The sequence below is a fragment of the Drosophila suzukii genome (genome assembly GCF_043229965.1).
Source record: "Drosophila suzukii chromosome Y unlocalized genomic scaffold, CBGP_Dsuzu_IsoJpt1.0 scf_Y1, whole genome shotgun sequence".
Taxonomy (NCBI): Eukaryota; Metazoa; Arthropoda; class Insecta; order Diptera; family Drosophilidae; genus Drosophila; species Drosophila suzukii.
In genome coordinates, this window is record NW_027255895.1 from 85,932 (window position 1) to 104,148 (window position 18,217).

General features: G+C 42.0%; 2 protein-coding genes and 1 long non-coding RNA gene across 3 annotated transcripts; 2 read left to right on the forward strand and 1 right to left on the reverse strand.

Moving 5' to 3' along the window:
* Positions 1-796: 796 nt before the first annotated feature.
* LOC139353921 (abnormal spindle-like microcephaly-associated protein homolog) lies at positions 797-1,590 on the forward strand. The gene is made up of 3 exons (XM_070998131.1): positions 797-867; positions 927-995; positions 1,125-1,590. Exons 1-3 carry the CDS (start codon positions 797-799, stop codon positions 1,588-1,590), a joined length of 606 nt encoding a protein of 201 aa, XP_070854232.1.
* A 162-nt stretch (positions 1,591-1,752) lies between these two features.
* On the forward strand, positions 1,753-4,691 carry LOC139353916 (RNA polymerase-associated protein CTR9 homolog). Its single transcript, XM_070998127.1, has 5 exons — positions 1,753-1,992; positions 2,066-3,165; positions 3,233-3,449; positions 3,562-4,019; positions 4,077-4,691. The coding sequence occupies exons 2-5, from the start codon at positions 2,282-2,284 to the stop codon at positions 4,615-4,617; spliced, it is 2,100 nt and encodes a 699-aa protein (XP_070854228.1). The 5' UTR covers positions 1,753-1,992; positions 2,066-2,281; the 3' UTR covers positions 4,618-4,691.
* Positions 4,692-13,033: 8,342 nt separating this feature from the next.
* On the reverse strand, positions 13,034-13,606 carry LOC139353895 (uncharacterized). The gene is made up of 3 exons (XR_011605001.1): positions 13,476-13,606; positions 13,249-13,409; positions 13,034-13,178 (listed from the first exon to the last, which is right to left on the reverse strand). It is a non-coding gene; the product is annotated as an uncharacterized lncRNA (long non-coding RNA).
* Positions 13,607-18,217: the final 4,611 nt, after the last annotated feature.

Genomic DNA, 18,217 nt, shown 5'->3' on the forward strand with positions numbered 1-18,217 from the left:
TCAGGGCCTGCAATCGCAATCTGCATCTGAAATCAGCGAGCAGTGCCAACTTGTCAGGGCCGAATAGATAGCGACCAAACTGGAAATGGCGTCAAGGGCGCCATAAATGAGAATTTCCGTTTCATTTCCGTCCGTTTGTTTGTGTTTGGCTGTGCGGTTCATTTGTGGCCCATAATGAGCAGGGAAAGCTGGGAAAGCGCCGTGGCTCTGTATCGATTTTCACTTAAAGTGCCTGCCAGTGGACCACCTAATGGCATTTGCCGTCCCGAATTTATGGCAACTTGACCTCGGCCATTTGTCAGCATTAAAACACAATTGGATAACATGGCCGCTGCAGTCAAGGGCATCATAAATGGGTGGCTGCCAATAGACGTATGGCTGCTTTGGCCAGAAGCAAGTAAGCCTAAGCCCACAATTCAATTAAATACAGCCTTAGCCTCGGGAAATTCCAACCGGTCCCGGCGAATATTTATGGCAACTCGAGGTGGAGGAAAAGACACATAAATTTGTTTTCGCCCGACGCGATAAGCGGCAAAACATGTTGATACAGAGGCGAAATAAAATATGTCGCCTGAATGGAGACCAGGATGCAAAGCCCAAAGATTTATGCCTAAATAATCGCTGGTGGCCATAAATTATAGCCAGCAGCTAGACAAAAATCTCCGATTCATCGATTTTCCATCGAGCTGTCAGTCACAAACAACACTGTGTTCTACTGAAACATGTTATAAAGCACACACAAGTCACCCCACACACACTTTAATAAATCAGGAAATAGCGCGGTAAATTTAGCAGGATGTTCTCAGGACGAGTCCCCATGATGCAGCACACTCGCAGGGGCACAGTGCCCATGACTGAGGAGCAGCGGTATGGTGGTTCCGTTGGAACATAAGGATATATCTAAAATCACGATTCTCCAATTGCAGCAGTATGAAGTCCGAGTCCCAAAACGACTCAATCAAGTCGTCTGAGTGCAGGATGCGATTGATTTCCCGGTGAGAAAGTATTCAAACCCCTAATGGTATATTATAAAAGATTCAATCTTTAAGTCTAACTTAAAATTTACATATACTGAATCTGTCTATGTTTAGTCATCTTTGTTGAACATTTTTAAACATTTCAAGATCTCCTACTTATCCGAAGCAATGGTTTCCTTATTTTATCCATGCCTATTTATATCATTTTGGCACCTGGATGCTCCTGCTGGACTACAAGCAGTATAAGGCAGCTCGAACCATCCAATCAATCTGGCGAGGATACTTCTACCGGAAGATGTTCGAGGACAGAAGAAAGGCGGCCATTACAATCCAGCGGTGGTGGCGTGGGTTCTCGGTCAGAAACAATCACTACAGCTTTGTGGAGAACATGCTGCAGAAGCGCCTGGTGGACCACTACCACAGATCGGCCACCAAGATCCAGGCTCTGTTCCGCGGTTGGTGTAGTCGCCACACGATCCACGACAACAGCAAGTTGCTCAGGTTGCAGGTCTGCACCGCCGAGGATCTCTTGAATTGCGTAGCCTTCAAGTTGCACCACCTGCTTCGCACCTACGCCATTCCCGGGGTCTACTCGCTGAAGAACTCCAAGTAAGATTGCTATTTTTGTTTCTATATAGTATACACCTTTATATACCCTTAATATGTACTCAAAAAATTTTATATTTCTTACTAAATGTTATATAAATTCCGTAACAGCTGCTTGTCGCGAGTAGAGAAACTGCTGGCAAGCCTGCATTTTCGGTTTCACAATGGCTAGGAAAAGTTGCAAATTGCAAAAAATCAGGCCGATAGAAAGAAGGATCAACAAACATATAGGAAAATTGAAAGGCTCAGTGATGTTCCGTTCAGAGGAGCGCGGTATTGGAGCCAATGCAAGCCAAAGTGCGAGGCAGCCCTGAAATTGTCCAAGGATATTTTTTAAGGATCATTGAAATGTACGATGCTTCGCAGAGGGATGCGCAAGCGGTGTTGGCCCAAAAGAATTTGGCATACAGTAACTATATTCAGAAAATTTATTCAAAATTTCAGTTTTTTTTTAAACTATTTTTTTATAATTTATTTTACAGAAAAGCAGAAAAAGCTAATGATTAACATAAAGAAGTCGGCTGAGAGAAATAAACGCGACTTTTGCGGTTTTGCGATTTTGATTTTGGAATACTGGATGATGAAAATACGAAAGGTGAAGCACAGATTACTAGCGCGACCCACAACTTTATAAGGAGGGTATAAATCTCCTCAGCGTGGCCTTCGACATTAACAAGCGACACCCAGTAGCTCTAAGTATGTTGGCTACCTATTACTATTCCATCGGCGATCATGAAATGGCGCTGAGATTGGCTGGAAATGCCATTGGATTCACCGACATCCCGCACCTTAAATCTCACAGTTTCTACCAGGTGGCCAGGAGTCAACATGCCATTGGGGAATACGAGTATGCCAGGATGTACTACCAGAATGCCGTGGATTCCGCACCGGAACTCTATGTGCTGCCCCAATTGGGACTCGCTCAAATGTACCTGAGGGAAGGTGAATCCGACAAGGCCAAGATCTGCCTGGAAACATTCCTCAAGTCTCTGCCAAACGAATCGACTGCAATGCGGCTATTGGCCAGAATTTATATAGATGAAAGGTCCCCAGGACAAACAGAAAAAGCTATTGAAATGTTGATTAAAGTGGTGGAGAAGCCATCGGGTCGCCAGGATTGGGATAGCTGGCTAAGTCTGGCCCTGGCCTATCAGCAGAATGGGCTCTGGAGCTTTGCCACCAATGCATATGAAAAGGCAATTACAATATACCTGGATCAGGGACTCCAGATCCCTGTCGTGTGGCTAAACAACCAGGCGGTCAGCCAGATGTCGGCCAAAGAGCCAAAAAAGGCCCTCCCGACCCTTAACGAGGCGTTTACCAAAATGGAAAGTCAAGGGGATAACCCTCACAATAGTACTAGCTACCTCACAATGAGGTACAACTACGCTAGGGTTCTGGAGGCTCTTAGAATGTACGACATGGCTCAGACGCATTATGGGAATATTATCGACAGCTATCCAAACTACCACGACTGTCACTTGAGACTGGGCCTGATGGCGATGCAGTTGGGTAAGCTGAACAAAGCCTTGGAGCACTTCAAGGAAGTCCTGGCAATAGAACACGACAATATTGGGGCCAGGTGAGTCCCAAGCCAGTTTAAGTTAAATTAGATCTTAAATAATATATGTTTGTAATGCATTCTGTAGGACCTACCTGGGAGACTGCTATATGATGCTGAGTCTTAGCAAACAGTCCATATACAACTACAGTGTGATCCTGCGTAGCCCTGGAAACACCCAAGACAGCTACGGCTTGATGGCCCTGGGAAACTTCTACCTGAAAAAATGTCAGAACAGCGTGACGAAGGGAGACTTATCGTCAGCCCAAAGAAATCAGAAAATTGCCTTAAACTTCTACACGAGGGTAAGATCAGCATATCACATTCTGTGCCCCATAAACATTAAAAACAATGTGTACATAATGAACAAAAGAACCCAAAGCATGGCCCGTTTAATATTTAATTATGCATTTTTAGATTCTCCAACGCTGTCCCAGAAACGTTTGGGCAGCCAATGGAATAGGAGCTGCCTTAAGTACCTTAAACCACCTCTCCGAGGGTGAGGCCGTCTTTAAGCAGATTCTCGAGGCTGGGCACGAGTGCCCCGCTGCCCTCCTTCATTCGGCTCACGAAGCCCTGGAACTTGGCCAATTCAAGCTGGCCAGCCAGACCTACAAGCTGTGCCTGAAGGACCATCTATCGGAGAACTGTGTGGAGGTCATGCACTACCTAGCCAGATCTCTGTATGGGGAGGGAAACACCGGCGAAGCCAAGATGTGGCTGCTCAGGGCCCGCCACTTGGCCCCTCAGGATCCGCTTTTGATGTTCAATCTGGGTCTGACCATTAAGAAGGAAACCAGAGATCTCGTAGCCCTGCCAAAACCGGAGTGTGATGATCTCAACAGATCTGAACTGGAGCTGAAAGTGGCCTCTAAGTGAGTCTAAAGAAAGACTTACCATCGTTATAGCTGATCAATAATATGTACTTCCAGATATTTTTCCTACATTCATCAAAAACAACCTAGCGTCCCGGCACGTTCTTCTGCCAAAGCATCCGACGATTGCCAGGTCTTGATGGGGAAATTAAAAGACCATCTCGAACACGTGCGTAATATGAAGCTATTGGATGAGCAGCGCATCCGCTTGCGGGAGCAACGGATCCACGAGCACCAGCGGAACCTGGAGAAGCAGCGTCTGAAGTGGCTGGAGGATGATCGAGTCCTCCGGGAGAACCAGATGGCAAGGCGGAGGCAGGTCTTGGAACGCACCAGGAAATTTGTGAATGCCCCTCTGCAGCCTGAAGTCCCTAAAAAGGATTCCAGCGAGGGCAAGGGAAGCGGCAGGAAAAATCCGCGGGATGCAGGGAAAGACGGAGATCAGGAGAAGAGTCAACAAAAGTCAAGAGCCAAAAAATCTATCAGAAGGGCTGCAAATGCAGAATTGGACAAAGGTGTGACCAAGAAACCAAAGTCAAAAGAATTTCTAAGTACTGATGATGACAGTGATTCGGAAGAAGGCAAAAATAAATCATAAAGCCAATTGAGCCAACAGATTCAATAAAAAAGGTTTAAATTTTTCCAATAAACTTCAACCATTTTTTAACTGAACTATAATTTCTTTATCTTTACAATATTGTTTATATATATACATTATTCTCCTACCTGTTTCATACTTTCCGACGAATACAATATACCCTTTTACTCTGCGAGTTACTGCTACATTAAAAAGTGGTCTTAAATGAAAAGGTCCATTTACAAAACAAAATCCTGTAAAAAGTCATTAAACCACACAATAAATTCAGTTGCATCACATAAAAATTTTGAAAAACAAAGGTAATATCAAGTGTGCGCGCTTAGAGACACGAAACATGCAGTTTACTCCTCGAAACTTTTACCTTCTGACACAGCTGCGAATTACGAACCAAGTGCACGATTTATGCCGTAAACTTTTCAAGGCGAAAAACATTAGGCATCCGGAGAGTAAACATGCAAATACCGAATGGAAATGCCGGATGTGAGGAGGGATTTTCTCGGAACCTGTCCCTGAACGAGCATAAATTAAGAGGCCAGTTGCTGTTGCTTTTAATTAGACACTAAAACCCGGCCTCGCCCGTCCAAAGGCCAATGTCCAATGGTCAATGGTCAGGGCTTCTCCTTCTGGCCAGGACATCAAAACCGAGCTCGGCTCAGCAGGAGGCCTTGGTAATTGTACCATCGCCATCGTCATCGCCATCGCCATCTCCATAATAATCACCATCCTCAGATATGCAATTAGAGGACAAACGAAAGATGTGTCTTGGTCAGACGCTGTCATCGCTGCCCTGAAACAAATACATATTTCCCAGACTCAGAAGTATATATATTATATGTACAATGAAATTAACCATATTCATCAAGCCCACAACTAAATGCAACATTTTCGGCCGCTTATGACGAGCCGTTGTCGCCGACTTGAATGACAACTTGTATTGCCCCGGGGCCAGGTTCTTTATCACTCGGTTAATTACTTATGGAGATGCCTTTCCCCAGACCTTTTGTGGTCACTTTCCACTGGGCCCTGGACGTCCTTGGAAGCCGTTCTCCTCTGGCAACGAATTTCGTTTATCTTGCGGTTGACATGTCAGGTCTCTTGACATGTTCCACTGGCATTATTATAATGAACCTCATTCTAACCAACAGGTATGAGTCAGTTTCGCTTTGGTCTTGAATTCAAATGTATTTTAGAAGAATATCTAAAAATTCAAATTATGGTATCTTAATAATTTGTTAGCATATTACTAAATGTATCTTATTAAAATGTTAAAACTAAATACATTTTTAGGTATCATTGCTAGCAATAAATAATGTTAAATTGATATTGAGAAATGTAAAAATGTATTAGTTTAATAACTTTGTTACTCCTGAATTAAACTTATAACCTGTCATTTTTAAAATTGGTTAATGTTAATATGATACTTAATGTAACTAATAATTTAATGAATTAATTTAAAAATTAAGCCTTAAATTTCATGCAGATATCAAACTTATAATACCCACATCAATGCTAAAAGCAAATACAGCTGAAAAAGGGGCTGCAAAAAATTAGACTATTTTAAGCTTATTAAAACTTTCCAACTAATTTATAAAAACATTTGGCACAGCTAACCAAACTTTTTCGCTTGCTGTTGTTTTTCCTCTCTCGGTTTCCAGGCTTTTCGGGGAAAATCTCAAGCCGCTTTTCCAAACATTAGGAAAGCAGGCGAGCGAGGGGGTTGGGCTAAACCTTCGAAATGATGTAACCACACCAAAATGGGTTCCTAAAAATAAAAGTTGCATTGCCAAACATTTCACTTTCAGTTCAGTTTTAATGCATTGTGTGTGGTCCGTGGGCTGCAAATATTTCGGGTTCTTCCGCCTGTTGATTAAATGTGTTAAGAGCCAAGAGTTGTCCAACTATCAGCTGGCCAAGATAAATAGTTTGGACAGTTTGTTCGGCCTTGCCTAATTTATAAGCAATTTATGTTTAGTAGTCGTGACGAATCTGTTGGCCAATTTATAGAAATTTGATCATAATAGCAATTGCTAAAATTGAAACATTTAATGGCCTGGTTTCTGATGAGCTTTCCGGGGAAATTACCCCGCACTCGCATGTGTCTGTGACCCTTTTCATGGGGAGGTGGGTCTGCTGAAACCGCAACACAAGGCGTTTCGAATGTTTCCTTTCAAATTAATTAGAAGTTTGCGGTGAGCAAAGCAAAGCGGAGCCAGTTGCCTGCTGGCCCTTTCGGCGTTGGCAGTCATTCATGGACATCATCATCATCATCGGCCTCATTGAAGGCAACCGAGTAGGCCACAAAATGGGTTTTGGCCAACAATGAAATCTGAGTTCTAATTGCCGGCGCACAAACATATAATTAACTAAATAATGAGATGAGTGGGGCGAATGGAATGGGGCTGTGTTTGTATCTTAGCCATTTGGCTGCTGTTAACGGCATCCGTAATTACCTTTGATATGCTCAGCCACACGCCCAGGAGTCGGGGTTTTTCAATTAATGTTTGCCAAATGTCTTTCCAGGTACCGCGCTTTGTCTGGTCTTGCAAAAGTTTTTTAATTTATTGATCATAAATTCAACAACTTTCGGCCATCATTGGCACCTGCCCGAAACAGTTAGTAAACATGGCAAATGAACAAATGCACGAACAGCAAGTAAAACATACTTCTTTTGTTCGACGTTTGAGTTGAATAACATTTATTATAACTTACTTGTCAGGAAGGCCGAACAAATTTGTTTGAAAACTATTAACTAGTAGTTTAAAATTGGTAGTGAAAATATTGTTTGAAATAAAAGCACATTTACTTCTAGTTATAAAACCATTTCGCTTATGTATTTGCAAATTGTATAGCTCCCGAGTTAAATACATCATTAACCTTCTACCCACTGACTGAACTTGGTAAACTACATAAAATATATCAAAATGGTCAAAAAGCAAACTAAAAAAGTCCATGAAATTAAAAAAGGATGAGGAAAACAGGGGCAAGAAAAGACAAAGAGCAAACGATTAACATTTATTGGGTCCGAACTTTAATTTGGCTTGTTGGCCGGGAAGCTTACCTCTCGCTGGCCTTTTGGCCATTTGACATTCGAACCGTGGCTAGATTTATGGGATGGCCAGTGTCGATTAGTTAGCCAAAAATCTCTGGTGTTTGCTTATGGTCAGCAGTTCAGCCGATCGGCTCGCTGACCCCGAACTATATGTTCAGGCACCAAATTTCCAGGATATCTTAGGCCTTAGGACAGCAGGTACGGAAAAGAAAACAGCGCAGGACTACTAATTTGCAAAGTGTTCTCGCTGACTGAACTTTAACCCTGCCGCAGGTGTTAAAAATGATTTGCAAAATGCAAAACTTTTCGTTATAAATTCATAGTCATATATAACTAACAAAACAAGGAGAAGAGGAAGGCCAAACGATTCGCGAAAGAAGTTAAAATTGCTTAAGTTTTATATACTGTCACACCGCGGGACAAGGGGGTAATGAGCACTTGTCGCTGGCACGGGGACGCTATGATGGCAGGACGATCGCGTCGCGGCAATGGTAACGATGGTTACTGCGATGCCGGACCACAGGCGATGCTGACCTGCGCTGAGGGTGAGCTAACGTGGTTAGCTGCTAGTTGAGATAGTTTATTACGAGCCCTATTCCCAGTTGTAGGAAGTAGAACCGCGGAGTTAAGAGGTACATGTTTGGTACATGTTTATATACTACTTGGAAGACGAAGGTTTAGTGTAATGATTAGTGAAGTGCGCTATATTCTAAAGTAGGCAGGTAGGTCAGGGAGTTTTGATTATGGTAGCAGTTTGTGAAGTTGGCTCGGCAGACACTGCAAAATGTGCTGACTGCATTGGCCGGTCAGTGTGCCGTTGAGTCGGTGAGACGGTGAGTTAGTGAGACATATAATATGCTGATCAGCCATTCTCATATGCAGTGGGTGCTACTGAGCGCCTGGTACTGTTCCCAACTTGGCTACTGCTTGATTTGTTGGGTGTGGTCATGTTGAGTACCTTTGGGTACGAACATTCTCCCCCCCATTGAGGGGTACCCTCAATTAAGTCGTGATGTCGGTCAGCCCTTGACCGAATTGTATAGGAAGCACCTAACAAATTATTGACCAAGGTGGATCTTTCCTTCAACTGCGGTTTGTGATTCAGGTCCTTCACATCTTCTTGATGCTGCTTAACACTCCCCATTGCGATAAAATTGACATTACCGTGGGGACTGAAATTGTGCTCTCGTAGAACTTGATCATTTGGCACGTCTATGGTATGTGGACATTCTGCAATAAAACTAAGATATTTCTCGGTTAGGTTTGGACATGTTGAACCAAAGTCAGCCTTCTTGTAGGTTTTAAATGGATGAAAAGTCGGTTCTATATTTATCGGATTTTTATCTTTTGTTGGCTCATAAGCAGCGTTCGGTCCTGCAAAATCACCTCTGCCTTCTACCAGAATAGGGTTGATTTCCGTATCAGATGAGGTTTCTTTATTGAGATAACCTGTGATTACATAACCAAGCCTAGTGCCTTGTGCCAAAGGTTTATTAGGTCCTAGTTCAAGAGGTTCACCGGTTATTACACGAGAATACACCTCAGCCCCTAAGGTTATGTCAATGGGTCCAGGTTGCCGAAAGTCAGGATCTGCTAATGGCAGTCCCTCGGGAATATTAAGATCGGTTGTAATCTGTACTGACGGTTGGTCTGTAATGACTGTGGGCATAATAAATACCTCTAATAGTTTTTCAAACCCTGATGTACATGATGAGAGCTTTAGTGTAGATCTAATTGCTGTTGATATCTTTCCTCCGATTCCAGATATTTCAATCGGTGACCTTTCCTTAAGAGATAACAGATTTGCCATTCTCCTTGAGATAAGATTCACCTGTAATCCACCATCTATTATAGCGCGACATGTTTGTAATTGACCGTTTGGCCCTTGTAATGAGACCTTGGCGGTCGCGAGCAGAGTATATCCTCCTACGTTGTCGTAGCCTGCAATGGTTACTGCGCCGACCACTGGATTGCTAGTCGGTCCTTGGTGTAACAGTGAATGATGCCGTTGCTGGCAGACTCGACAAGTGGTCGGTGATCCACAGTTTTCAATTTTATGAGCTGTAGACAAACAATTTGTGCATGCTCCTACTTGAATAATGGCTTGACGCCGTGCTTTGGGGTCCATTTGCTGGATACGGCTACATGCTCTAAAATTATGTTGTCCTAGGTGACAAATCTTACAGCTCTTTTCGTTGTGAACTGACTGATGGCGGAGTGTTGCTGTAGGTTGAGCGCTTATCGTCTCCAGCATGCAAGCGCGCCGCTCAATAAACGTCCGTATACTCCATAACGTTGGAATTCCCGTTGGTGCATCCGCTGAATTTTCTAGAGAAGCTAGAGACTGCTGGTCTAGTTTTCTTCTGATAAGAAAACACAGGATTGGATCCCAGGATTTTGTGCTGATATCGAGGTTTTGAAGAGTACTCATTGAGTTTTTTATAGTGTCATGTAAGGCCCTTAGTTGGCGCGAGGAACCGTCTATAGGCGAATGGTCAATAATTTTTGCAATGGCGGCGAATACTATTATTTTTCCGTTCTGGTACCTGGCCCTTAAACGCAACCAGGTGTCGTCATAGCCACCCTGTGAGAAGGCTGTGTCTGTCAAGACGTTTCTCGCTTCACCACGAAGCGAACTCTGTAGAATATGTAGTTTTTGACTGGCCGAATATGGTTTATTATGTACCAATTCCACAAAGAGATCATGGAACCGTGGCCAGTCTAGATACTCGCCGTTGAACTCCGGAATGCTAATTGGCGGAAGTGCCAAGTTTAGGCTCATTGGCGAGTCGTTTTCTCGAAGCAGGTTCATTTCGTATTCCTCGTATAATGTGTGGAACTGAGCTAGCTCTGCTTCTGCCAGGGCTGCGGCCCCAGGTGTGCTGTCCAATTCGTCGTGGGCTTGCCGCAGCAACGCCCAATGGAGATCCAGGTGCCTTTGTAGGGCTGGGGTTGGGGCGTTCGAGGCTAATGTTAATGATGACTCCAATTCGTTGCATCTTCTCTGCAACTGTCGGATCACCGTGTCAATTGCGGAATCTCCTTTGACTTGATCTCTTGTTGTGATCTTGAAGTTGGCCACGTTCGTCTCGGGGCCTTCGGAAGCCCGCTTCCAGTCGGCATGTTGTCCAGAAAGATATTCTGATATTTTTCGACCAGCTTCTTAAGTGCTACTAATCGTGATGAGTACTCACTTCTAGTGGGTAATGCCGCTTGCTGGACTTCTTCATCTAGGTCGCAAAACTGCTGCCAGAGATCGTTTAACTGATTTAGCTTACCGGAATAATAGCCGTCTCGGTGGCGTCGGTCGGCAGAATCCTTGCAATAATTCTTAATGAGCTGTTGGATTTTCCCTTGCAGCTCGTTTTGGGTGTCTAGTAATCGATTGTGTAAATCGATTCTTGTGTGACTTGTTTCCTCAATGAATAAAGTAGACATACTGTGTGTCTTGGAAACAAAGAATCTTGTGAAGCTGGATGAAGCTGAGTATCCTGTGAAGCTGGATGAAGCTGAAGTTCCTGTGAAGCTGGATGAAGCTGAAGTTCCTGTGACGCTGGAAGAAGAAGCCTATCCTGTGAAGCTGGATGAAGCTGAAGTTCCTGTGACGCTGGAAGAAGAAGCGAATCCTGTGAAGCTGGATTAAGCTGAAGTTCCTGTGACGCTGGAAGAAGAAGCGAATCCTGTGAAGCTGGAATAAAGCTGAAGTTCCTGTGACGCTGGAAGAAGAAGCGAATCCTGTGAAGCTGGATGAAGCTGAAGTTCCTGTGACGCTGGAAGAAGAAGCGAATCCTGTGAAGCTGGAATAAAGCTGAAGTTCCTGTGACGCTGGAAGAAGAAGCGTATCCTGTGAAGCTGGATTAAGCTGAAGTTCCTGTGACGCTGGAAGACGAAGCGTATCCTGTGAAGCTGGATTAAGCTGAAGTTCCTGTGACGCTGGAAGACGAAGCGTATCCTGTGAAGCTGGATTAAGCTGAAGTTCCTGTGACGCTGGAAGAAGAAGCGGATCCTGTGAAGCTGGATGAAGCTGAAGTTCCTGTGACGCTGGAAGAAGAAGCGTATCCTGTGAAGCTGGATTAAGCTGAAGTTCCTGTGACGCTGGAAGACGAAGCGTATCCTGTGAAGCTGGATTAAGCTGAAGTTCCTGTGACGCTGGAAGAAGAAGCGGATCCTGTGAAGCTGGATAAAGCTGTGAGTCCTTTAGTGGGAAGGGGGTTGCTTGAGTGTGATCCTTTGTTGTTAAAGGATCACGTCGGGGTCACCAATGTTTATGCCTAACCGAAGTAGACACTTCCGGGTCACACCGCGGGACAAGGGGGTAATGAGCACTTGTCGCTGGCACGGGGACGCTATGATGGCAGGACGATCGCGTCGCGGCAATGGTAACGATGGTTACTGCGATGCCGGACCACAGGCGATGCTGACCTGCGCTGAGGGTGAGCTAACGTGGTTAGCTGCTAGTTGAGATAGTTTATTACGAGCCCTATTAACAGTTGTAGGAAGTAGAACCGCGGAGTTCAGAGGTGTGTTGATAACTGATTTGTTCTTCATTTGATACATGTTTATATACTACTTGGAAGACGAAGGTTTAGTGTAATGATTAGTGAAGTGCGCTATATTCTAAAGTAGGTAGGTAGGTCAGGGAGTTTTGATTATGGTAGCAGTTTGTGAAGTTGGCTCGGCAGACACTGCAAAATGTGCTGACTGCATTGGCCGGTCAGTGTGCCGTTGAGTCGGTGAGACGGTGAGTTAGTGAGACATATAATATGCTGATCAGCCATTCTCATATGCAGTGGGTGCTACTGAGCGCCTGGTACTGTTCCCAACTTGGCTACTGCTTGATTTGTTGGGTGTGGTCATGTTGAGTACCTTTGGGTACGAACATATACATTTTTCGTTTGCTGCAGTGAAACACGCAAAAAGTTTAATCAAACTCCACCAAATCGCCAAACCCTAAATCGTACAAGGGTGTATAAACTTCGGCTTACCGAAGTTTGCTACCTTTCTTGTTTCTCCGTTTCAGTACATCGAATGGCTCCAGATGACGGCCAAGATCATCAGTAGTGTGCTCCAGTGGCTCCATAAGATGTTTCCTGCCCAGTGATGCCCAGTATCAAGAATACTACCTCATTCGCGACCACTTTGTCCAAGTCCCATATCGACATCGCTCCCGAAACTAAAAAACATCATCAAACAGACGATGACATGGCGTTTATTGGCCCATATAAAACAAAAAATGGTGGGTTCGTTGGCGTTCCTGGGCTACATGGTTAGGAAGCTGTGGAAAAACACTTTTAGCAAATGAAAAAGAGTTAAACACGAGCTTTACCTTTCTTCTTTCTTCGAAAAGAAATCTGAGATAAGCGAACTGAATCGGTCGACACCAAAAATGAAAAGGAAATTATATTAAATGACACTAAGCACGTTGACATTTAGTGATGCGTTGCTGAGCACTGTTCAGTTCTATCGATAGATCGCATTTTCCAAAACTTGTAAGTTTAGAGAACTAGTTCATCTGCAATTTTGAATTTTATATTTAAAATACCAAAATACATGAAAACAACAGAGCTGCTATACTGCCTTACCTTTCTTCTTTCTTCTTAATATCTCGAGAGCCACCCAATGCTTTCTTCTTAAGAAACCATCAAACTTTAATAATAGGTATGAAATGCTTCTTTGGTTAATAAACATTTAATATTTGATCAATAGCCTGTTCACTGAGCAGTGTTCAATGTAAATGCCAGGGCTGCAGTTTAAAATCACTTTTTTTAAGATACCGCCATTTGCTCTGTTTTAGTCTATCAATATTTACCTGTGTGCCAAAAACGTTCCAAGTTGGTAAGCTGAGTAGAGGGTACATGATAGTCGAGGCATTCGACTGTAGCATTCCCTCTTGATAAATTTAGATATATTTCCTTTGTTTCCCTCGGCTAATCTATTTTGAATAATAGATTTTGGTTTCCAGCAGACTTCATAACTGCATATTAAAAATTTACAAATGAATTAATAATATATTTACCAACGTGGTAAAGTGTATTTAACTACGATAAATTGTAAATGGTGTATCCCTAAAAGTGTTCGCCATACACAAATTTCGATGAACTTTTTAATCAAGAGCCTGCTTTGAAAAGGGGTTCAAAAAACAAATGAAAAAATTTTTTGATAAAGCTAAAAATTAACTTAAATTTTAACATGTAGGTATTTTTTTGGCATTTACATAATGCAAATTGAATTTGATGAACATACAAATCTCAATGTAAATGCATAAATACAGTGCCAATAAAAAGTTAGTGGATAAGTGCTGTTTACCCCACAATTATTGAGTTCTTATAGAAGAGTTTTTCTCAGAAGAGCTCGAAAAAAGTGATATGCACTGACAAAAAAGGCTCATCCCTGGTCACACGGAAATATTGACAGGCACACAGGACTTAAGCGAAGATTAACTGCAGTCAGTGTGTGCATGCCATTTTCCCCATTTTCCCACATATGCACGGCACGTATTTGAATTATGTGTGCCAGTGAGCCCGGAAAATATACACACGCCAATGTCAGACGGGGAAAAATATAAATAAATATATAAGCCCGACATTCTGAATATTTTCCCCCCTTTTCACTGGGAAAATCGCTCATCGGCAACTTCTTTTTTTGCACTGATACACAAATTAGTCTCGGCCACGCCCACTAATCATGGCGCCAAGGCAAGGCGGAAAATTGCTAGCCGATTAAATTGGCAATCAAGTGAAAAGACATCAGCAGTATGATTTTCACACAGACTGTGCGGCAAAGTCCTCTCATCTTCGCTTCCAGTAAATGGCATAATTACATGTAACTAGCCCAAAAAGTTTACATTTATGAGCGACTGGCGGCTGTCGCCCGTTACCTGTTCGCCAGTTTGCCAGTTACCTGGGGGATACGGCCCGCATTCGGGCGGGGAAACGGAGAGTTTCCCGGGGTGCAGGCGGGAATAAGCCATCATCTAAGCGGTGCTATTTATGTCGCCATCAGCGTGGCGGAAAAATGGAGACCCAGGGAAAACGGCAAGGACAAGCGCGGAGTTTTCGGCTGCCAAATGGCTGCGTTGACACAGTTTCCCTTGTCGCCCAGCTGCGTCTGTTGCTTTCCACCCCCCCCCCCCCCCCCCCAGCCATTTTCCAGCCCCCTCTGTTTGAGTATGTGTGTGGGGAAAATCTGCGGCAAAAAAGGACTAGCAAATTATGAATGAAAGATGGCGGTAAAGTTCGCTAAATGGCTACTGGAAAATGTAAAATACAGGGGTGCTGCAATGGGAAGGGAAAAGGATGTAGCTGCATTCTTCGGATAGTTACTTGCAAAGAAATAATTGTTTTTTATAGGCTTTTAAAGAATGTTTGGGAATAACTGTAAGTTGTAATTTGTAATATTTTAATAGTAAAAAAAAACAATTTTTAAGGCATCGTGCGCAAGAAAAAATGTTTAAATATTCCAGTTTTGCGGTAAAACATTTTGTGATGCAGCGGAATTTTAATAAATTCCTTATATTCAAGTGTGAAATAATTTAGTACATCACAGGGGATATCAAATGTTGTTGCATTATATTTTAAGTGGGTGTAAAATTGTAGTGGGTTCATTAAAGTTTTAATTTCACTGGCTGAATGAATCCGAATCCAATTAAAATTTCTAATAGCGAAAATCAAAGCAGAGTTGAAAAGTACCATCTGCTGATGACCTTTTCGCTCTTTGACCGCGTTTGCTGAGCACAGAGGTGATGGTAAAAGAACTCTCTGATTGCAATTGACCTCGAGACTCACTTATCCCCTATCTCATCGCGCTGACGGACATCCAGACACCATCTGGGCATATTTTAATTACCATTTAGGCAAACGTAAAAAGGAATACCCAAAGAAAAAAGAGAACATTAAAGGCCAACTGCAGACGTCTCTGCCGCGCCCCTTAACCCCTGAGTAGTAGGGAAAGACGGGTTCTGGGACAATTAGCATATTTGTTTCCGCCCCAGAACGTTTAACTGCTAAATTGTCTAAGATTCTCTCCTTTCCAAAAATGGGTCATAAACATGTCATAAAAGGGATTCAAGCAAGAGCTACCCGAACATGCGCACCTGTCAATTACCTGACCGCAATAAAAGGGACACATGCACAACCCAGAAGGCGCACGCTCATTGACAAGATCATGGACCTCAAGCAAGAGCTACCCGAACATGCGCACCTGTCAATTACCTGACCGCAATAAAAGGGACACATGCACAACCCAGAAGGCGCACGCTCATTGACAAGATCATTGGCCTCACGCCAACGACCTCATACGAGCTCATACGACGTTCCCATAATAGGGGTTGAAATCACGACCGCGCAACAACTCGCAAGTAGCCGACATATCTCAGTCAAGGAAATATTTTCCATTCTCCGTACCTGTAATTTTAACTCGAAATAAAAAGTCAGAAGTTTATTTTGTAGCATAATAATACATTTATTCATTTATTTTGGTATTGCGAACATTTTTGTTATACATAGAAATTAATTTTCTGCTTTGATTCCGACGATTTGCATAGAAGAAGCAGGCGCACGTTTCCGACGTCATTTCTGGATTACAAAATGTAAAGTGTTCACCATAATTCGTAGTTTTGAGATCATGTCCACCTCGATTCATGAACATAGATTTTGTGTTTAGAAGATATTGAAAATGCTGACCAGTTATCTCTCCTTTAAATTGTTCAATAAATTGGTCAATTTCCTCATGAAATTTCATTTTGTTAATTCTATTTTCTTGTAGGTCTTTACACATCTAGTCTCAACTTTAAAATGATGTATAACAATTATTTTATTGTTTTGGAGCTACTTTTAAAAAATGTCAAAATAATGTATGCATTGTTTAGAGCACAAACCCCGCCCTTAAGGTGTGTTTCACAATAGGGAAACCGGTTTCCTTTAAACCTGTTTAATGACGGACAGCCCATTTCCTCGATATTAATGAGCTGACGACTCCCAAAAAACTTCTGTAGAAATCGTTTCTTTTCCACACCTTTACAAATAATTTGTTTTCCGCTAGTAATTGTCCTTAGATACTTTCGAGTTTGTGGAAAACTGTTCTCTCCATCGTTCCAAAAAATTTTGTGATGTGTATTGGTTAACCAAATTGCAGTCTTTCGAGATTTTGTATTTAGCAAAGTAAAATCATATGGTGGTTCTATTAAAATACTATTATTCAAGTTTGGATCTTTTTCGAATACAATTCCAATTTCCTTTAAAATAAAATTATTATTATTATCAAAGAAACTTTGAACATCAATCGAAACAGTATCATTCAACATTTTTCTAATGTTAAACAACTCGTTGTACTAGTCCGTTTAATGGGTTATATTCAACTAAACGGTCATGTATGAGGAGACAGTAAGCTTGGGTATTTTCATGACTTGGTGTCTTCAGTTCTATTGAAATTCTCACATCAATAGGACCAGTTTTCACTGATTCGTTTTGATATGAAAGATCAACCACAATAATAGGGGCCTTCAATTTAAATTCATTTGGGGTCAAAAATGGTTGTGATTCACGATTATAGTAACTAGATTGAAATCTTGTATACATTTCATATAGGTGAGCATACTGATTCTTACTAAAATCAACATTCAGATTATCATATGGATATGACTCTGAATTCAAGTGAACTTTCAAGTTTGATAAGTTATTTGTGATAAGTTCTCCATTTAGTGTAAATCCAATTATAGCAAATCTTGGTTTATCGCGGTTAGCCGACAATTTCACATTCCAGCTGTGTTGACTTCCATACCCCAATTTGGGGTTAACATATGAATCCCAACTCCGGAATGCGATTGGTAGGTTTACACCACTTTTAATAATATCGTACATCTTAATTTTTGCAAAATCGCTCGGAGTTACATAAGGAATTTTCCAGGTTATATTCGTCATTTCCAACTTAAAAGTTTGTTCATTTCTGGTTTGTTCAAACACATCACCAAGATTCTTAGTTAGCATCAACACTAGTTCGTGTTTACAATTTAACAAAACTTTTTTATAATCCTCAGCAAATCCCAATAAATTTTTTAATGGTACAGAAAAGTTAAAGTGGGGTCCCGTAAATATTTCGTCCCCACTGCCCCATCCGGAATTTAATAGATTTTGACTTTGAAGATTATCCAGAGATATATAATTTTTTAGGGTTGTAGTCATACCGACAAATCGTGTTTTATCAATCTCACATCCATTTATTTCGTACTTAATTTCATCCAAAAAGTAAGCCATACAATTATTTTTAAAAAAAGTGGTAACATTTTCAGTTGTAGGTCCATTCGGTGAATCTTTTCTAATAATTCCTTGAAAATTAAAATAACTTTCGTGAGGAAGCACGTACAAGTCTTGATTTTGAATAGTAATTCGAATTTCATCGTTTGGCTTAAATGTTTGATTATACGATGAATAAGTATGAAACTCTTTCTTCGAAATACTCTCATCTGAGTGAACCTTTTCTCGAACATTTAAAATTTCGTTCATTGTTTTCCTTTCCACCTTTTATATTATACTCGAAGCTTCAAGCCTAACGACT